Source organism: Ovis aries, chromosome 3, assembly GCF_016772045.2.
Source record: "Ovis aries strain OAR_USU_Benz2616 breed Rambouillet chromosome 3, ARS-UI_Ramb_v3.0, whole genome shotgun sequence".
NCBI classification, from domain to species: domain Eukaryota; kingdom Metazoa; phylum Chordata; class Mammalia; order Artiodactyla; family Bovidae; genus Ovis; species Ovis aries.
The window spans coordinates 196,939,318-196,961,872 of NC_056056.1; the positions used below are offsets into that span (position 1 = coordinate 196,939,318).

Sequence of the window (22,555 nt, forward strand, 5' to 3'; positions counted from 1 at the left end):
TCTTCTTGGCTGGGTCTATAGCTGGACTGTCAGTGACAACACTTCTTGAGAGTCTTGTGTTTTAGTGAAAGGATACAAAACATAAATAATAAACAAAATAAATAAGTAAATTGTATAGAATGTTCAAAGGTGATAAGGATATAAGAAAAAAAGTAGAGCTGAGTGGGAAGGATCTGGTGTGTATTTGAGGACAGAGCAGGTTTCAGGATGACACAGACAGGTCGAGATGGAAACCTATGACCAAGACTTGAAAGAAGTGAGAGAACAGGTAGGTGGATGTATAGGACAAAAACACATTTTGGAGGAAAGGAGCTGCATGATAAAGATTCCAGGGAAGAAGCATATGCCTAGAGCACTCAGGGAATGGAAAGGAGGCCAGTGTTTCTTGAGTGTGTTGAGCATAGGAGGATGTAATGGGAGTTAAACTCAGAGAGATGACCAAAGCGAGGGCAGATCACATTGGGCTTTTTAGGTTGTTTTGAAGGTTTGTGTTTTCACTCTGAGATTAGAAGGCTCTGCAAGGTTTTGAGCAGAAGAACAACAGGATGGTTCCAATTGCTGTGTTGAGAATATACTGTAAGGACTTCCTTGTAGCTCAAACAGTAGAGAATCTGATTGCAACGCAGGAGACCTGAGTTTGATTCCTGGGTTGGGAAGATCTTCTGGAGAAAGTAATGGCAACCCACAACAGTATTCTTGCCTGGAGAATCCCAAGGACAGAGGATCCTGGAAGGCTACAGTCCATGGGGTCGCAAAGAGTCTGACATGACTGAGCGACTAAAACTATTACTATTACTATAAGGGCGGGCAGGGTAAACACAGAAACTAAGGAGACTATTTAGAAGAAGGCAATTGTAGTAATTTGGGCCAAAGTTGATAGGATTGCCTTGACCAGGAGAGGAAACAGGTGGAGAGGCGTAAGTGGTGGGATCTGGGAAAAGTTGACTATACTTTGTGTGTCCATTCCTCCTATTCATCTTGTTGTGATTCCTTCTTCTCATCTCCAATTGTAGAAATTTTCTACTAGTCTTCAGATTATTCTCATTTACAGTTTCTCTGTTGTTGTTCAGTAGCTAAGTTGTATCTGACATGGACTGCAGCATTCTGAGGCTCCTCTGTCCTCCACTATTGCCCTGAGTTTGTGCAAATTCTTGTCCATTGAGTGGCTGTCTACAAATAGCTGAGATGCTTTGTAATTGGTTGTTATTTTGGTGTGCCTATGGAAGGATTCAGAGTCTTCCTACTCCATCATCTTGGCCATATTTTGGGCTGGAGCTGTAAAACTGGGAATACATAAGCGATGAGGGTTCAATTCCTGGGTTGGAAAGATCCCCTGGAGGAGGATGTGGCAACCCACTCCAGTATACTTGCCTGGAGAATCCTATGGACAGAGGAGGCTGGTGGGCTACAGTTCATGGGTCACAGAGTCAGACATGACTGAAGCAACTTAGCATGCATGTAGCATATGATATTTAAAGCCATCAAAATGGGATGAGACCAGTAGGGAGTGGAAGTTGATGGAGAAGAGGACCAAGGACTGGGCCCTGGACACTTCAGCATTGGAGACTGTGGAGATGCTCCTGCACGGAAGACTGAGGAGGGACCAGTGATATAGAGGAAAGCACAAGGGGGTGTTGTGTTCTGGAAGTCAAAGGAAGAGCTTTGAGAAAGAGGGTTATTGACTGTGTATTTCAATGCTGCTGATAGGTAAGTTTGGATCAGGGCTTTGGATTTAGCTAGGTGGAGGTCAGTAGGTATCATGACAAAAGCAGTTTCATTGAAGTGTTTGGGACAAACATCTTGGAATGGTCTGAGAGAAAAGGAGAAGAGAAAAACTGGAGGCGGAGATTAGAGACAACCATTCTGAAAAGTTCTGCTGCAGAAAAGAACCAGTCAATTAGATTAATATTTGGAAGGAAGATAGAAGTGCTGAGATTTTTTTTTTTCTTAGAATGGTTGTTCCATCATGTAACCATGTATGTTGAAGAGAATTATCTAGAAGAGAATGAAGAAATGATGCTTTTGCATAGAGGAGAATTCCAGTACTGTTTCTGAGTAGGTAAGAGGTTGTTGTTGTTCAGTCCCTCAGTCATGTCCGACTCTTTGTGACCCCACAGACTGCATCATGCCAGGCTTCCCTGTCCTTCATCATCTCCCAGCATGCTGACTCGTGTCCGTTGAGTTGGTGATGCCATCCAACCATCTTGTGCTCTGTCGTCCCCTTCTCCTCCTGCCTTCTATTTTTCCCAGCATCAGAGTCTTTTTCAGTGAGTTGACTCTTTGCATCAGGTGGCTAAAGTATTGGAGCTTCAGCTTCAGCATCAGTCTTCCAATGAATATTCAGGGTTGATTCCTTTAGGACTGACTGGTTTGATCTCCTTGCAGCCCAAGGGACTCTCAAGAGTCTTTTCCAAATCCACAGTTCACAAGCATCAGTTCTTTGGTGCTCAGCCTTCTTTATAGTCTAATTCTCACATCCATACATGACTACCAGAAAAACCATAGCTTTGACTAGATGGACTTTTGTTGGCAAAGTAATGTCTTTGCTTTTAAATACATTGTCTAAGTTTTTCATAGCTTTTCTTCCAAGGAGCCAGCATCTTTTAATTTCATAGCTGCAGTCACTGTCCACAGTGTTTTTGGAGCCCAAGTAAACAAAGTCTTTCACTGTTTTCATTGTTTCCCCATCTCTATGCCGTGAAGTGATGGGACGAGATGCCATGATCTTTGTATTTTGAATGTTGAGTTTTAGGCCACCTTTTTCACTCTCCTCTTCCACCTTTGTCAAGAGGCTTTTTGGTTCCTTTTCACTTTCTGCCATTAAGATGGTGTCATCTGCATATCTGAGGTTATTGATATTTCTCTTTGCAGACTTGATTCCAGCTTGTGATTCATCCAGCCCAGCATTTCACATGATGTACTCTGCATATAAGTTAAATAAGCAGAGTGACAATATACAGCCTTGACATATTCCTCCCCAGTTTGAAACCAATGTGTTGTTTCAGGTTTGGTCCTAACTGTTGCTTCTTGACCTGCATACAGGTTTCTCAGGAGGCAGATAAGGTAGTTTGTTTTTCGCATCCTTTAAGAATTTTCTACAGTTTGTTGTGATCCACACAGTCAAGGGCTTTAGCACAGTCAATGAAACAGAAGTAGATGTTTTTCTGAAATTCTCTTCTTTTTCCTATGATCCAAAAGCTTCCCAGGTGGCGCAATTGGTAAAGAACCACTTGCCAGTGCATGAGCTAAGAGGGCCTGGAGTCAAATGTACAAGCTGAGAGATTGGTTTCTGGTAGGAGCTGGGGTTGTTTTTCTGTGATAATAAGTAGAAAGGTGGAATGTAGACTGTGCTGAGTGCATAGATGTGCTAGTGGACTGATTCCAATTTCTAAGTGAAGGAGGAAACACAGTCATCAACTGAGAGTGAGGATTATGGTAGAGGGTTCTGGGGTTTCATCAGAGAGAAGGATATGGAATCACTCTATTAGAAAAGGAGAGGGAATGGACCTGAAACACACAGTCACTGCCCAGAGGATTATGGATGACTTGACTCACATGATCATGTGTTCAGAGCAAGACCATATCAGCCCACACTAGGCACACATATATTTTCAATGAATAAATGTACAGTCTTTTACAGGCTTATGCCAATGACTGTATAAAAAGAGCTTAAGTTGCTTTTTTTAATATACACACAGGAGAACGTTGAGTAAAGCAAGGGTTTTAATAATTTAATTGGCAGGAATTTTTTAAAAGCAATTTAATTCTCTTAAAAAAGATGATAAAGTGCCTTGATTTGTACCTACTTTGCAGGTAGAAATCTGCAGGATTTTGAAAAACTTAATTTATGGCTGCACTGGGTCTTTGTTGCGGTGTAAGGTCTTTCTCTATTTGTGGTAAGCGGGAGCTACTTTCTGGTGGTGGTGCATGGGCTTCTTATTGTGATGGCTTCTTTTGTTGTGGAGCACAGCTCTAGGGCTCCATAGTAAGGCACTAGGGCTTAGTTGCCCTGTGATATGTGGGATATTCGTTCCCTCACCGAGGATTGAACCTGAGTCCCCTGCACTGCAATGTAGATTCTTAACCACTGAATCACCAAGGAAGTCCCTCCAGGATTGTTTACTCAGGTCACGATGGGTATGAAAGTAGGTTCAGAAGTAAGAAAACTTGTTGTTGTACAGAGAAGAGGTTTTGATCAGAGGGGAGGGTTTCAGAGTTTGAGATCTTTGAATTACGGTATAACAAAGTTTATAATGTGATAATGCCTCTGATTGGGTGATATCCAGTGATGATGAGTATTGAAGAGGGTGAAAAAACTACAAAAATTCTTCCAAAAATTGGATTTAAGAATTTTAGGCATTTATGCTTGGTTTTTCTGTTAGAAAATAACTATAGTATTCTGCCAGAGCTTACTAATGCCTTCAATAAATATAAGATTATAAGTGGATGTGTAGGTATAGATACTTAATTCAAATTTTAAAAACTTGTTTCAGATATACTTAGGTCTTGAAGTGATGAAATTTATTTGCTTGTCTTTTTTTAAAACCATTAAAAGTATTGCTTTTAATTATAGGCACATAATTATAAAGTGAACACGTTTGATTTAAAAGATACACTAAAATATCCTTTTATTATTTTACATATTGAATTTACACGATCAATTGGAAAAATGGTTCTAAGAAAACAGTGAAATACACATAGAGAATAAATAGGTAAAAACATTGATTCTGATTTCTTTTCTCTGTGTCCTTAATTTACCACACTACCTTTGAGTAAAAAAAAAAAAAAGTCCTGATCTTGTGATAGAGAGGCCCCAAAGTGAAAAAAATATGAGTAGTTAATGAATCTGTATGTTCAAAGAAATGCTCAAATTATACTGTTACCTAGTGGATACCATTTTTCTTCATTGAGCATGACACTGCAGAGTTGGATGTTAATTGCTCCTACAAATGTGGTTTTGCTCTTTACAATAAGCATTAAGACATGTCCTTGGAGCTCTGTGACTTCATCATATACTACCTGAAAAGGGAGAGAATTTTGAAAATATAAATTAGATATGCTTAAATGCATCTTTTAAAAATATTTCTTTTAACAAAATAATTGCATCTCATATTTTGTACCTTGGATTGGACAGGTTAATGTTAGAATCTTTCATTTCTAACTCTTGATTCTGAAGGGCTAAAGGTTCTGCTAACCTGAAGGAGTTTAATGACAAAGTATTTCTTAAGAAGCTTAAAATTTACTCTGATTCCATTAATAATTGTCTGTCCCAAATTTAATAAGACTGCAAATCATTCTCTAGGAAGAAATTTAAATACTTACCACCTTTTAACTGTCCTTGAATTTATGTGAAGCATGGAGCCTTGAACACTATTTTTCTTTGTTGAAGGCGAATGAGGAAATCAGACCACTCTCCATGATTTTGTTGTGTTAATTTAATGTAGTCCAACAATATTTCCTTCTCCATGTGAAGCAGTCATACTATGGTTACTTTAATTTATTTAAAATTGTTTAATTTTTAGTTATGAAAATATATGCTCATTAAGTAAAATATGGGGATGAAACAAAAATGAATATAAAAGAAAGAACATTTTTATATTTCTACCATTAAGAGATAATTATAGTTAACATTTTGATGTGCTTTTTGTTTTCTATATATAATCACTTTTTAGATTCTGAGCCATAATTATGCTGTGTGTATAGTTTTGTGTCTTTCTTCTTTTTATTTACTAGTCATGGAACTATTTTTAAGGAGAGAGAGCTATTCAACTGTGATTTATAATATCCTGGAATTAAGTCACAGGCATTATCACTGGGTTCTGCAGTGGTAAAGAAACTTTAAAAAGTGCAGGATCAAGAAGTTAGTTATACATCATAAAAGGAGGAGATTGCTGTGTATAAACCCAAAATGGTTGCCAAGGAAACTCCTTATAACACACTTAGAGGAGTTTCATATGATGCTACAAATGCGCTTGCTTTTTATAGTGAAGCTACAAGATAGAAAGAAGTGCTTTCTGTATATGCAAAGAAGAATCAGAGGAAACAAATTGAGAGGAAAGCCTTGCATTCTTCTAGGAAACCTGCTCAGTGTGTATGGATGTGATTTCTGGCCATCTTAAGTTATTAATGAAATTCCACTAAAGATGAATCTGCTAGCTGCTCTGAACAGTGATTTACTTACCAAAAACATGATAATTCAGTTAAGGGACATGAGATACAATACAGAATGTTGATGCAGTCTATATTATTTCTTGTGACAGCTCCTGGCTACCTACTCTTCTAGTATCTTGCTCCCATTCCAGGCAGGAGATTACCTTTTAAATTCTTGTGTGTGCGTGCTAAGTCACTTCAGCTGTGTCTCACTCTTTGCTACCCCATGGGCTGTAGCCTGCCAGACTCCTCTGTCCATGGGATTCTCAGGGCAGAACTACTTATTCAAGTTATTCCACTTAATTTCTTGAGTTCCCCCGGCTAGTAAAGGATTTTAAGGGCTGCCTTAAAAATTTCAAAGTCTTACCAATGTAATTCATCTTTAATAGCAAAGAGAAGTCTAACATGGACTCTGAATCACTCTTATCTCCTGAACACCTATCTTTCCAGGACTTCAGAGTAAGCTCCTTTTCCTCTTCTCTATGGTGGTTATTTTGAACTGTCTAAATTATCCTCCATTTTCCTCCCCACAACACATTCGGCAGATACACTCAATTCCTATTTTTCAGAGGAAATAGACAAAGGGGCCCTCAAAGTGTATAAAGAAAAATGGAATAGCTCTGACCATTAGGCCTTTGGAAAATCTGGTTTCAGAACACTGGGAATCTTATAAATTAGTGCTAAAGATGTAACTTTCTAAGAAACATATATATGATATGTATTTATTTAAATCTGTTGTCAACTATAGTTCTTCCTCCATTCACAATGGGGTTACATCCTGATGGACTTATAAACCCATGGTAAACTGAACAGGTGGTGCTAGTGGTCGAACCTGCCTGCCCATACAGGAGACATAAGAGACCCGGGTTCGATCCCTGGATTGGGAAGATCCCCTGGAGGAGGGCATGGCAACCCACTCCAGTATTCTTGCCTGGGGAAATTCCATGGACAGAGGAGCCTAGCGGGCTACTGTCCATGAGGGTGCAGAGTCAGAGGCAACTGAGCAACTGAGCACACACACACTTAACCCATCGAACATCATAGCTCAGCCTCATCTGCCTTAAATGCATTCAGGACACTTACGTCAGCCTACAGTTAGACAAAATCATCTAACACAAAGCCTCTTCTATAACAAAGTGTGTATGTCTCATGTAATTTATTGAGTATAGTGCTGAAAGTTAAAAGCGGAATGGCTGGCTGGGTACAAAATGGTTGTGAGAGTATCGGTTGTTTACTCTCATGATTGCGTGACTGATGGAGAGTTGTGGCTCACTGACATTGCCCAGCATCAGGAGAGAATATTCTACCGTGCACTGATAAGCTGGGAGAAGATCAGCATTTGAAGTACAGGTTCTACTGAATGCATACCGCTTTGGCACCACTGTAAGTTCAAAAAATTTCAGGTTGAACCATCCCAAGTTGGGGGCCATCTGAATGCACTTTCTTATTTGAATATGGTGATAATATTTACCTTTTAGTATTGTGAGGAAGAATAAAATGAGAGAATGAATACAATAAGCCTTGGTACAAAACCTGGTACATAGTAAACACTAATGAATTATAACCAAAAAAGATCCATCTAATACACACACAAGAAGAACAGTCATTTCCTGGTATTTTTGCCTTGAAAATGAAGCTGTTCCATTGCTCAGTCATGGCCGACTCTTTGTGACCCCATGGACTGTAGCCCACCGGGCTCCTCTGTCCATGGAATTCTCCAGGCAAGAATACAGGAGTGAGGGTCATTCCCTTCTCCAAGGGATCTTCCCAACCAGGGCTCGAACCTGGGTCTCCCTCATTGCAGGCAGATTCTATACCAGCTGAGGCACCAGGGAAGCCCATTTTACCTTAGCTGATGGGAAATAACAGTGGTAGACAAAGTTGAGTCTCCAGCTATTTAGCAAGCAGAATTTCTCTAATACATGATGCTAGGAATTAATTGCCTTCCTGGTTAAAATACAAATATTTAAACTCCAAAGTTTATATTACTATGGATTTTTTCCCTATGCTTTATTATGTAAAAGCTATTTTTCTTGAAAGTGACTGTTTCATAACATGTAATCATTGCACATCATAGATGATATATACATATATTCTAATTGCTTTACTTCATCCGTAACATTATTTTAAAAATAAGCACTTTTTTCTTCAATGCAATGAATAATTAGTGTGTAATGCTAGAGATGTACGCAGATGACTATATTCTTTGAGACTTTTCACCAAATGATTTAATATGTATTCTGCCTTAATATACACAGAACCGAAAATGCACAGCTCTTTTAGTTTCACTTTGTAATAGTTTTTACCCATAGGAATGTGTCAAGTCTTCAGTGCCTTCTGACAAACACTGAATGTGTAAGTTTGAAACTATTACATCAAGCAGAAGAACATTGTTTGGGGTAATTTAATATCTACTAACTTATGTGCAAGCATTCACTGTGTCATTTGACACCAAGTTCTAGTAAATAATTCTAAAGCGTGTTTGAATGACTGCAAGGGGAGGAAAACAGTATGGAAACTGAATTGTGCTTAGGGCTGGTGAGAGAAGGAGTGAAGGGGCCAGACTGTGAAAGGGAGAGTTGAAAGCCAGAACTCTGTGGGTAGAGTGAGGGAGAGGAAGAGCACAGAAAGGTTAATGGGGTCAGTCAGAGCCTTGGAATCAGGCACTTCTGGACTTGAAATTTAGTTACCTAACCCTGATCAAAATATCTACCTCAGGGTTTCAGGGTCTTCCTCTACAAACAGAATTATCATTACTTTATGAGTAGGGAATGAGAGGATGTTACAGACAGCAATGACCATTGCTTACTGAGTGTACCATACACCTTGTTCTATGCTAGATATTATTCATGCACATGCTGAATATTTTAAGGCACGTAAACTACACAGAACATTCTTATTCTGTCCTTTCTAATATCTCCTCTATACTTTATAGTAGGATAATATCAGGCTCTTCTGTCCACAGGATTCTCCAGGCAAGAACACTGGAGTGGGTTGCCATTTCCTTCTCCCAGTTGCTATATACAGGATGGATAAACCACAAGGCCTTTACTGTATAGCATCAGTTCAGTTTAGTCGCTCAGTTGTGTCCAGCTCTTTGCAACCCCATGAATCACAGCACGCCAGGCCTCCCTGTCCATCACCAACTCCTGGAGTTCACTCAGACTCACATCCATCGAGTCAGTGATGCCATCCAGCCATCTTATCCTCTGTCGTCCCCTTCTCCTCCTGTCCCCAATCCCTCCCAGCATCAGAGTCTTTTCCAATGAGTCAACACTTTGCATGAGGTGGCCAAACTACTGGAGTTTCAGCTTTAGCATTCCTTCCAAAGATATCCCAGGGCTGATCTCCTTCAGAATGGACTGGTTGGATCTCCTTGCAGTCCAAGGGACTCGCAAGAGTCTTCTCCAACACCACAGTTCAAAAGCATCAATTCTTCGGTGCTCAGCCATCTTCACAGTCCAACTCTCACATCCATACATGACCACAGGAAAAACCATAGCCTTGACTAGATGGACCTTAGTCGGCAAAGTAATGTCTCTGCTTTTGAATATGCTATCTAGGTTGATCATAGCTTTCCTTCCAAGGAGTAAGCATCTTTTAATTTCATGGCTGCAGTCACCATCTGCAGTGATTTTGGAGCCCCCCAAAATAAACTCTGACACTGTTTCCACTGTTTCCCCATCTATTTCCCATGAAGTGATGGGACTGGATGCCATGATCTTCGTTTTCTGAATGTTGAGGTTTAGGCCAACTTTTTCACTCTCCTCTTTCACTTTCATCAAGAGGCTCTTTAGTTCCTCTTCACTTTCTGCCATAAGGGTGGTGTCATCTGCATATCTGAGGTTATTGATATTTCTCCCGGCAATCTTGATTCCAGCTTGTGTTTCTTCCAGTCCAGTGTTTCTCATGATGTTCTCTGCATATAAGTTTAAATAAGCAGGGTAGCAATATACAGCCTTGACGTACTCCTTTTCCTATTTGGAACCAGTCTTTTGTTCCATGTCCATTTCTAACTGTTGCTTCCTGGCCTGCATACAGATTTCTCACGAGGCAGGTCAGGTGGTCTGGTATTCCCATCTCTTTCAGAATTTTCCACAGTTTATTGTGATCCACACAGTCAAAGGCTGTATAGCATAGAGAACTATATTCAATATCCTGTCATAACCAGAATGGGAAAGAATATAAAAAAGAATGTCTCTATATGTATAAGTGAGTTACTTCAGAGATTGGCACAACACTGTAAATCAATTATACTTCAATTAAAAAAAAAGGAATACAATGTGCAAAATATATGGACTATAACAATATAATTCATTTTAAAAATTGAATCCATATTTCCAATGAGTCATTAAAAAAATGATGGTTCTTAACCAGATAACAGATAGTAGAGTAGAAAGAGCAGTGGCAGCGGAGTTAGCAGCCCACTCTGCTTCTGAAAGACTTGGAGGGCAGTTCTGGGGGCACTCCGACCACCTGTCCCACCCCGTCCTGAGCCCAGTCGTGTCCACCACAGGGCTCTGTATGTGAGGAGGGTTTTCAGGAAGGCTGCAGGCAGTCCTGTTGGGAACCACTCTGGAGAGCATCAAGGTGACAAACTTGGCCTTGTATCAGAGCTTTAGTATCTGAAGGGTGGATGCTGAAGGGACACTTGGCAGTGGTCCTGACCCAGCCTCTCTCAGGTCTGAGTATTAGGGAGAAAGAGGCTTGTGAATAACACCTCAAAGAACTATTTTCCTGAAAAGCTTTTTGAAATGATGCAATATGATATTCCCTTTGAATTCCTCTAAGAGGTTTATATAAGAAGGGGAGTGAGGTCGTTCTCTCCCACTCCCCAGACCTCTGCCTGGCTTTGGCAGTTTGAGAAATCCCAAAGTCCTGGATGTAGCAGCCCTCAGGAAGCAAATGGGAGAAGTTAAATACAAGGTAGATGCCATGTGCTGATTTCCAGCCTCCTCAGAAAACACATACGGTTGGCCCTCTGTAGCCATGAGCTCTGCAGTCATCGACTCAATCAACCACATATCAAAAAATATTCAGGGAAAAGTATTTCCGAAGTTCTAGAAAGCAAATTTGAATCGGTTGCCTACCAGCCACTATTTACACAGCATATACATTGTATCAACTGTTATGAGTCACCTAGAGACAATTTAATGTAAATGGGAGGATGTGTATAGGTTATATGCAAATATGCCATTTTATAGAAAGAACTTGGGCACCTGAGAATTTTGGTATGCTCGGGAGTCCCTGAGCTAACCTCCCCTGCAGATATGAAGGGATGAGGACGTCTGTATAAGGTGTTGCTAAGAATGCACAAAAATAATAGAGGGGACTTGGCAAAGAGATGGGGGCCTATATTATAGTTGAAGGGGAGAGAAAGTATAACCACAGTTAAAACTGTTGCCCTTTGTGGGAGTATTTATTAGAAATATTCTTTTATTGATACAGACACAGCATAATGGGAGAAAAATTAAAATACTGTAGTCTTACATGCTTACTGAATAAAGCAAGTAACAAATTAATAGGTACAATATGATCCCATTTTTGTTAGAGAATGTGTCTGTTGAGAGAAAGAGACATAATTCAGAAAGAATACTTATTAAAATATTAGCAAGGACTCCTAAAAAAGATGTCTTTTTTTTTTTTCTCATGGCTTTCTAAATTCAACCACTTCCTTGCCAAATTTGTTCATATGATGATCATTACTATTAAGGCAGTCACTTACCCATATATGAATTCATCTTCCTGCTCGTTTGGATTATGTATGAGTTGGAGTTTGCTATGCATAGACTTATGGGCTTCCCAGGTGGTGCTAGTGGTAAAGAATCCACCTGCCAATGCAGGAGACTTAAGAGAGGTGGGTTTGATCCCTGGGTCAGGAAGATGCCCTGGAGGAGGGCATGGCAACCCACTCCAGTATCTTTGCCTGGAGAATCCCATGGACAGAGGAGCCTGGCAGGCTACGGCCCATAGGGTTGCAAACAGTTGGATGCAACTGAGCATGTACATATATCTCTAGTGGTTGACATCATGGCGAATAATAAAATGTCAAAATATCTTTCCTTACTAAATTATACATATAGTTGAATATATATAAATGTTTGCTAGTTTTACATTTTTCCACATACATGAAAAGTGTCACTTATGGAATTACCCCAAATATTTAATTCCACAAATCTTTTTAGAAGTAGCTAAGTTTCAGAGATACTAAAAAAGATAAGACTTATTCCTTGTCCTCAAGTTTTCAGTGTACTAAAAGAAAAAAAAAGTTGTGTAGGACTGAACAAGAGATGGTAAATGTGGTGTAAGAGTCAGGGAGGAAAGAGTGGTTCACGGAGTCCATATTTGAGGGGAACATCAAAGCTGGCAGAGAAGGGCAGGTGGGTGAACAGCCTCATGAGCTCAGTCACAGAGGTCACAGGGATTATTCAGGGAATGACAAGCTGTGTAATGTGCCTGGAGAATATGACTAAGTGTGGGGCAGTGGAAGGGCATGAGCAAGCAAATGTTCCTGACTTATTTTTGTTAAAGGTGCTGAAAGGTGCAAAAGACATTAAAGGTAGGAAGAACTGCTTTTTCAATAGATGGTGCTGGAATAATTGGCATTCATAGGCCAAAAAAAAAAAAAAAAAGTGAACCTTAACCTAAACTTCACACTTTATTCAAAAGTCAACTCAAAATGAATAATGGACTTAGATGTAAAGTATAAAACTATAAAATATTTGGGCTTCCCTGGTGGCTCAGAGGGTAAAGTGTCTGCTTGCAATGCAGGAGACCTGGGTTCGATCCCTGGGTCAGGAATATCCCCTGGAGAAGGAAATGGCAACCCACTCCAGTACTCTTGCCTGGAAAATCCCATGGACAGAGGAGCCTGGTAGGCTACAGTCTATGGGGTCACAAAGAGTCAGACACGACTGAGTGACTTCACTTTCTACGGGAGAAAATCTTTAGAAAGCGCTAGGTAAAGAGTTCTTAGACTTTCTATCAAATATGCAGTCTATAAAAGAAAAACAATTGATGAATTGGACCTCATCAAGATTAAAAACTTTTACTTGTGAAAGACCCTGAGAAAAGAATGGAAAGTCAAGCTACAGACTTGGAGAAAGTATTTGTAAACCACATATCTGACAAAGGTTATTGATAATATATAAAGAATCTCAAAAGTCAATAGTAAACATAAGTAAAAATGCAGACTCTCTAATTAGAAAATGAACAAAGACACAGACATATTTCACCAAAGAAGATATGCAGATAGTAAATAAGCACATGAAAAGAAATTTGCATCATTAGCTGCTGCTGCTGCTACTGCTAAGTTGCTTCAGTCGTGTCCAACTCTGTGCCACCCCATAGACGGCAGCCCACCAGGCTCCGCCGTCCCTGGGATTCTCCAGGCAAGAACACTGGAGTGGGTTACCATTTCCTTCTCCAATGCATGAGTGGAAAGTGAAAGTGAAGTTGCTCAGTTGTGTCCGACTCTTAACAACCCGATGGACTATAGCTCACCAGGCTCCTCTGTCCATGGGATTTTCCAGGCAAGAGTACTGGAGTGGGGTGCCATTGCCTTCTCCGATCATTAGCTACTAGATACATGCAAATTAAAACCACAGTGAGCTATCACTCATTACTTTTCAAATGAACTAAAATTAAAAATAGTGATATTTTTATTTGATAAAATAAAAATGATACCAAATGCTGGCAGAGATGCAGCAAAACTAGCACAAATATTGTATTGGGAGTGTAAAATGGTTTAGAAAAAGAGTATGACAATTTCTTTGAAAAACTATATACGGCATTACCATATACCCCAGTAATTACATCTTGAGCATCTCTCTTAGAGAAATTACAACTTATATTTACACAAAAATCTATACATCAGTGTTCAGAACAGCTTTGTATTGCAGTAGTCCCCAGTCAGAAACAACCCAAATGTCCTTTAATTGGCAAATAGTTAAACTTTTATACCTCCCTGCCATGACTACTACTCAGCAGTGAAAACAAACTGTTGATACATGCAGCTACTTGGATGGATCTCTCGTGAGATGTATAGTAAAAGAAAAAAGCCAAGCTCAAAATGGTACAAACTGTATGATCCCTTTTATATAACATTTGAAGTGACAAAATTATAGAGATAGTGAATATATTAAGAGTTGCCAGAGTTGGGCATGGAGTGTTAGAGTGGGAAGAGTGACTTAATACAGCACCAGGAATCATTTTGATGGAATGGCCTATACCTTGGTTGATTGTGGTGATCACACAAACCTGTACATGTGATATAAATGCACAGAACTAAATACACACATACATAAGAACATGCGTAAAATGAGAAATCCTAATAAGGTCAGTGAATTGTACCAATGTTAATTTCCGGATTAGTCAATAGTCAGGCAAAGTGTTACCATTTTAGGAAAAGTGGTGGAAGGGTATTTGAATTCTCTCTATATTGTTTCTTCCAACTGCTTGTGAATCTACGATTATCTCAAAACAAAAATTTTTTTAAGGTATATAAGGATGATACTGCTCCAGAGACAACTTTGGAAAATTACTGAGTCAAATTTGAAGGGCTGTGAATGCCCCACTTAGGATTTTGGATATTATCCAGTAGATAGTAAGGAACATTTGGAAAAAGTTATGTAGGAGAGTAATAAAAATGAGTAGTTTTTGACACTTTAGATAGAAATTTGAATGATTTAATTGAAAAGCACAAGATGGGCAGATAGGAAGCTATTATATTAGCCAAAGTTATGAGGCCTTTCACCAGAGAAACAGTGCTGGGACACAAGAGAAGATGGATTGAAGAGGCAGATGACTGCTCAAGTGAAACTGACAAACCTGGGGATTAACTGGATTTGTGAGTGAGGAAGAGAGTGATGTCATTAGTATCTTCTGAGATGATAGTGGAGGGAAACCTGGCTTAAAAGGGTCTAGGAGGCATCCTAAAGGGGCTCTTTCTCCTTTAATTGGAGTATAATTGCTTTGGGCTTCCCTGGTGGCTCAGAGAGTACTGCGGCGTCTTTATCTCTGTCTTGGATCACTTGCTGTCAGGGAAGCCAGCAGCATGTGGTAAAGAACACCAAGCACACGTGTGGCTAGCACCTGAGACCTCCTCCAAGAGCCAGAGAAGAAGTGAAGCCAGAAGCATCTGAGTCAACTCAGAAAGGACTCTGGCAGCCCTAGTCAATCCCTGGATCAGGAAGATCCCCTGGAGAAAGAATGGCTATCCACTCCACTACTCTTGCCTGGAGAATTCCATGGACAGAGGAGCCTGGCAGGCTGCAGTCCATGGGGTGGCAGAGAGTCAGTCACAACTGAGTCACTAACACGTAACTTACTTTTGTAATTGCTTTACAATATTGTGTTGATTTCTGCCGTAAATGTGAATTCAGCTATCAGTTCAGTTCAGTTCAGTCGCTCAGTCGTGTCCGACTCTTTGCGACCCCATGAACTGCAGCACGCCAGGCCTCCCTGTCCATCACCAACTCCTGGAGTTCACTCAGATTCACGTCCATCGAGTCAGTGATGCCATCCAGCCATCTCATCCTCGGTCGTCCCCTTCTCCTCCTGCCCCCAATCCCTCCCAGCATCAAAGTCTTTTCCAATGAGTCAACTCTTCGCATAAGGTGGCCAAAGTACTGGAGTTTCAGCTTTAGCTTCATTCCTTCCAAAGAAATCCCAGGGCTGATCTCCTTCAGAATGGACTGGTTGGATCTAAATATACATATATCTCCTTCATCTTCAGCTTCCCTCCCACCCTCCCTGACTCAGGGGCTCTTCAATAATCAGGTAAAAGTACAGGTTTAAAGGGCTCCCCTGGGGGCTTAGTGTTAAAGAATCTGCCTGCCATCTGGAGACCTGGGTTCAGTCCCTAGGTTGGGAAGATCCCCTGGAGAAGGGCATGGCAAACCAATCCAGTAGTCTTTCCTGGAGAATCCCCACGGACAGAGCAGCCTGGTGGGCTACAGTCCACAGGGTCACAAAGAGTCGGACACAACTGAGCATGAACACACAGGTTAAAGCTTAGGAAAGAAGCCAGAGTTTGAGGAAATAATTGAGATGCAAGCTTCAAGTAGGTAATAAATGAAAATCTGTAGATCCATAAGATCATTTTGAGTGTATATATCAAGAAGAGATGAAGTCACATCATGGAACTCCAGTAAATAAATATTTTCAGGGGAAGAATGGCAATGAAGGAAAATGAGAGAATGATTAATGAAAACAGAAGGGAGTTAAAGGGCAGAGCTCAAGAAGCAAAAGGGAGGTGTCAAGAAAGAGGAAGCAGTTAATAGAGTTGCTGTCTAACTGCTCAGGAGAGGACAGCCCATTGGATCACTGCACTGAACAATTAGGAGTCTCCTGGTGTCTTTTGAACAAAGCAGCATTGGTCAAGGTAGTATCCATATTGCAAAGGATTAAATGGTGAGAAGGAAGTGATGAACAGAGAGCAGGAAATACGCCAAGTTTGCTAAAGTGTGGAGGTGATATCAAGAGAAAAAAAAATCGGTGCTTTATAAAAGCTGAGTTGATTTTTTGTTGTTGTTGTTTTTAAGATTTCGGAGTTGAGGATTCAGTGGGTAAGACAACCCACTGGAAAGGTAAGCAAAGAATCAAGTGAGCAAGGTACAGAGGAGATGGGAAAGGATGGAATCAAGAGGAAAATGTAGGGTTTGCCTTAGAAAAAAAGAGAGGATCGTATGTTCAGATTGTATACTACAAAGGAATTAGAGAGCTATATATAATGTAAATTAGCTTTAATATAATTTCTGCTTTATACTTATTTTATCATAATTTGTGCTTTGTACTTGCTTACTTTTTTCAGTTTTTCAAAGGAGATTTTATAAGGTTTACAATAGATTAGACTATGATAAAGCTATCAGGTAAGGAAAAAGAGGGAAAGAAAAGCTTGTTAGAGAAAATAAGATGGAGTCAGGGATAATGTTAGGAGGCGAGACAAATGCCATAAAGTCTTGGGCTCTTGCTGTAAGCTAGCCACAATTTGAAAATTGGTTCATAAGCACGTTGAAAGCTGTATTTTCCTATTCCTATAGCATCAAGAACAGTGAGTGGCACACAGCAGCTATTTTGGGAAACATCTTCCCTTTATGAAATAATGCTGCCAATTACTACAGATTTTCCATATTTCATTGTGAAGCTGAAAAATGGTAAGAAAAAATACAAAGTGACTGGACAAGAGATGAATCATACTTACAATCTCATTGTAAGTGGGGTCAGTACATTTTGGAACAGATTTTGTTTTCCTCCTCCGGGCTTCACTGGGATATGGCAAAAGATAAAATTCAACATGTGCACTGGGCGCGGAGCCATCTGGGAGATGCTGCAGAGGAAAATGGTTGTAAATATTAATGTACGTGGCTATCAAAGAAAACAAATACATGGCTACTAAATATCTAGACCAAAGACAGGATCAAGATTTATTATAGTCACTGTTTACCAGAAAAGAAGAGAACAATCAAAAGAAATACATCACGGCTTCAAAGGAAGCCCAAAGTACAGTTTAAAGGAGTAAAACAGTCCATCTTAAATTAAGCACTGTGTCAGAGAGCTACATTTAAAACTCCAGTAAGTATGAGTTACTTTAGTTTTTTTGTAGTAAAAATGAAATTTGCATTTTTGACAGAAATGGTCAAGAGATGAATATAAGCCACTGGCTGAGATAGGACCTGAGTGCCTCAGGGGACTGAACACCACTGAAAAATAAAATAGAAAAAAAATTCAAATTTAACACCTAAAATAAGATGTAGCATTTAATGACATGTAAATGTATATTGCATAATATCATATTTTCAGATAGAATTTAATTAAAATATCAATTAGACCTACTTACAAGATTTTAAGGTAGTTATAATAATTTTATTATCTGAGTCAGGGGTCCCCAACCTCTGAGATCTAATGCCTGATGATCTGAGGTAGAGCTGATGTAGTAATAATAGAAATAAAGTCCACAATAAATGTAATGTGCATGAATCATCCTAAAACCATCCCCTACTCAGATCCGTGGAAAAATTGTCCTCCATAAAACCAGTCCTTGGTGCCAAAAATGTTGGGGAGCACTGATCTAAATTATCCTAAATGAGCTCCTGCCTGATGGGTGGATCAATGCTCTCCAGCTTAGCCTAACAGCCTTCCTCCCCCTGAACTTCCCCAACTGGCTTCAGAATGTCTCCCTTTTTCAACCTTTTTTTTTAGGAATATTTTTATTTCTTAATAAATTTGAAGACAGAATATACTTTTAAAAGTTTGGAAACAACTGTACTTCAGAGAAATGGGTTCTATCTTTGTAACCAAATGGAGAAAAAATTGTACTAAAAGCTGTGCCTATCTTGCTTGATAAAATGAGAAATGTTTGTGTAATTTACATTTAAAGTGGATGATTTGGAAGTCACAATTGAGGAGTTTAAATGCTTATCTTGGTGAATACATCCTAACTACTAAATCAGTGGTTTTCAACAAATTCTGTGAATGACAGTGACAATCACACATGAGCATCCAGTGCCATCCCCAAGGTCATTAGCTTGAATTTTACATCGTTCTTTGGCAGTTAGAAAAGCATATTGGAAAGGAAGGCGAGTAAGGAAATGTGATATACATTATTATAGGACTAATTCTATTCTGTTCTAATTTACATAGTAAAAATCATGTCATTAGGAGAATCTGGGTCTTTATTATTATTCGCAAATTAGATAAAATGCATCTGGATACATGCACATGTCAAAATGCTAAGATCATCAAAACTGCTGCTTTGGATGATGCTCAAGGTACCTTGGTCCACTCAAAACCCTCCCCCAGGAGGAGCTCTGAAATTTGTCAATGACACAATGGAATTTTCTGTGACACAGAAAAACATTGCTATTAATATTTGAGAGAGCTGATTTTGTGTGTGTGTGTGTGCGAGAGAGAGAGAGAGAGAAATGAAGGCAGTAAAGTGTTTCTGCTCTGTGTAATTGTCTCTCTTTTCTACCACTGGGCTTGAGCATTCCATACCTATAATCACTGTATGTGTCACCTTAGTGGTGACGTCTTAGATTTGTGGTTCTGGGAGAGGCTTTCTGGTTGCAGTCTGGGCCCCCAAATTTCTCAACCATGTGGCTTTTGGTAGATAACTTCTCTGTGGATCGGTTTCCTAACCTCTTAAATGGAGATAAAGGTGGTGTCTATCCCAAAGCATTCAAAAGATTAAATAAAATAAACCATGTAATTCGAGTATAGTGCCTGAAAGAGTAAGTTCCAATATATGCTTCCTACTATTTTTATTTTCTATCAGTTGAATAAGAATACACTATATGCACTGATTGGACTAGATAGCCCTAATGTACTCTGACATTTGCGAGCAGGATTTCTCAACATTGACACTATTGGCATTTAGGGCCAAGTGAGTCTTTGTTGTAGGGAGCTGTTGTGTGCACAGAGGATACTTTAACAGCATCACTGACCTCTACCTACCAGTCTGCAGCAATACCATCCTCCTAGTTGTGACAGCAAAGATGTCCCCAGACATTGTTAAATGACCCCTTGGGGGCAAAGCTGACCCCAATTGAGAACCACTGATATTGATGACTCCCAAATTGGAATCTGTAATTCAGCCTTCAGATTCCAGTCTAGTGACCTATGAAGAGCTCTACAAGTAGGTTACACTCTAACCAAAATCCATCTTCACTTTCCTCACTACTCCAAAATCGATTTTTTTTCAGCCTATCGAAATTGTATTAAATGATACAGTTTCATTTCTCCAATATCTCCCTTGTCACTGATTTTCAAATCCAAGTATGTACCAAGATCAACATCCTCCCTTTTTGCTTTAGTTCATTTGCCACCAGAGATCTTTATTCCCTAACTTATAATTAGATTTCAGTTATTTTTTTGTGTCCCAGTCTTCACACTTCATTCCCTCATTTATTCTGTTTATCACTGTTGTATTTAACCTTCCTGGAAACTGTTTTGACTGTGTCACTTTCCTTCTCAGAACATTTCAAGGATTTCCCACAGAGGGATAAGCTTCCAATCACAGAATAGAAAAAGTATTTTGTATACCAGCTTTCACCAGGCATTTACTAATTAAAGGTTTGGGCTTCTGTTTCCAATCAGTGTCTTTGACAAGATCCTTGAATATCCTATTGTTTTCAGAATAATAGAACAATTTAAGTCAGGGATGCATTTGATCTGAGCAGCACAGTTAGTCTGTCCTTAGCTGCTGTAAATGCAGACAAGGGTTTCTCAAGTCTTTCAGTTCAGTTCAGTTCAGTCGCTCAGTCATGTCCGACTCTTTGTGACCCCATGAATCGCAGCACACCAGGCCTCCCTGTTCATCACCATCTCCCGGAGTTCACTCAGACTCTCATCCATCGAGTCAGTGATGCCATCCAGCCATCTCATCCTCGGTCGTCCCCTTCTCCTCCTGCCCCCAATCCCTCCCAGCATCAAAGTCTTTTCCAATGAGTCAACTCTTTGCAGAAGGTGGCTTTCAGTTTTAGCATCATTCCTTCCAAAGAAATCCCAGGGTTGATCTTCAGAATGGACTGGTTGGATCTCCTTGCAGTCCAAGGGACTCTCAAGAGTCTTCTCCAACACCACAGGTCAAAAGCATCAGTTCTTCAGCCTCAGCCTTCTTCACAGTCCAACTCTCACATCCATACATGACCACAGGAAAATCCATAGCCTTGACTAAATGGACCTTAGTCGGCAAAGTAATGTCTCTGCTTTTGAATATACTATCTAGGTTGGTCATAACTTTTCTTCCAAGGAGGAAGCGTCTTTTAATTTCATGGCTGCAGTCACCATCTGCAGTGATTTCGGAGCCCCAAAAAATCAAGTCTGACACTATTTCTACTGTTTCCCCATCTATTTGCCATGAAGTGATGGGACCAGATGTCATGATCTTCGTTTTCTGAATGTTGAGCTTTAAGCCAACTTTTTCACTCTCTTCTTTTACTTTCATCAAGAAGCTCTTTAGTTCCTCTTCACTTTCTGCCATAAGGATGGTGTCATCTGCATATCTGAGGTTATTGATATTTCTCCCAGCAATCTTGATTCCAGCTTGTGTTTCTTCCAGCCCAGTGTTTCTCATGATGTACTCTGCATATAAGTTAAATATGGAGGGTGACTATATACAGCCTTGATGTACTCCTTTTCCTATTTGGAATCAGTCTGTTGTTCCATGTCCAGTTCTAACTGTTGCTTCGTGGCCTGCAAGGGAATCCTTTCTCCCCCTAAAGAATACGCCTAGAATGCAGGAGACCCCGGTTTGATTCCTGGATAGGGAAGATCTGCTGGAGAAGGGATAGGCCACCCACTCCAGTATTTTTGGGCTTCCTTGTGGCTCAACTGGTAAAGAATCCACCTGCAATGTGGGAGACCTGGGTTCCATCCCTGGATTGGGAAGATCTCCTGGAGCAGGGAAAGGCTACCCACTCCAGTATTCTGGCCTGGAGAATTCCATGGACTGTATAGTCCATGGGTTGCAAAGAGACGGACATGACTGAGCAGCTTTCACTTTAACTTTTTTCCCTTAGCAGCTGTCTTATCAACACTTTCCCCCTGCTCCTCTTATTGGGACTGTAACCTGCCCCTTAAAGATCTCATCTGATATATTAAAGAAATCACTAGGTGTCTTCATCAACACTTCTCATTTCACCCTTATGTTTATGTGAACTAAATTTTTATTTTATTTTATTTTTTATTTTTTTATTTTTAGTTTTTTATTTTTTAAATTTTAAAATCTTTAATTCTTACATGCGTTCCCAAACATGAACCCCCTCCCACCTCCCTCCCCACAACATCTCTCTGGGTCATCCCCATGCACCAGCCCCAAGCATGCTGCACCCTGCGTCAGACATAGACTGGCGATTCAATTCTTACATGATAGTATACATGTTAAAATGACTAAATAACTCCTACTTGTCTAACTGTCTTATCCCAGGATTGTTATTCTCGTTGTGTTTTAGACCTTCACAAAGACTTAACACTTCGAAGAGTGATAAGTCTTGGGGTTACAGGGTTCTTAGTCTGAGGTTCAGTCTAAACAATGAGAAGTTTCCTTGTATCATGCAGAGGACATTCTTATTCATGGTGGGCTGAGGTCAAAGAGCACTAACACAGTCTTCTAGAATTCTGCCTGATGTTCTTACTGTGCTCAGAAGATGATGTGAAGTCATCCAAATTTCATTTTGTTGCCTAGACCAATTCTGAATTTTTTATATGGATTTCCTGTTAAACTGCTTATTATTTTTCAAAGTTCAATAAATAGTTTTATATGTGTGTTAGTTTCCTTATGAGATAAATTATTTAAAAGGAAAACCCATGTCTTCTTGTTCCTCTCTTCCCCTACACCAACATTTGCTTCAGATTTTGCTCCATTGGTTATTTTATCCTGCTAATCTAACCCCACCCTCATTTC

At 39.8% G+C, this 22,555-nt stretch overlaps 1 protein-coding gene across 18 annotated transcripts in view; it reads right to left on the bottom strand.

Moving 5' to 3' along the window:
- Positions 1-4,602: 4,602 nt before the first annotated feature.
- Positions 4,603-22,555, bottom strand: part of PIK3C2G (phosphatidylinositol-4-phosphate 3-kinase catalytic subunit type 2 gamma) — a 668,476-nt gene continuing 650,523 nt past the window's right edge. For all 18 annotated transcript variants that reach the window (XM_060413352.1, XM_060413355.1, XM_060413356.1 and 15 more), the window contains 2 exons: positions 17,354-17,479; positions 4,603-5,019 (listed from right to left, as the gene is read on the bottom strand). In XM_060413352.1, the coding sequence (XP_060269335.1) occupies positions 4,867-5,019; positions 17,354-17,479 (279 nt within the window). In that variant the 3' untranslated portion in view covers positions 4,603-4,866. The remainder of the gene's footprint in view (positions 5,020-17,353; positions 17,480-22,555) is intronic.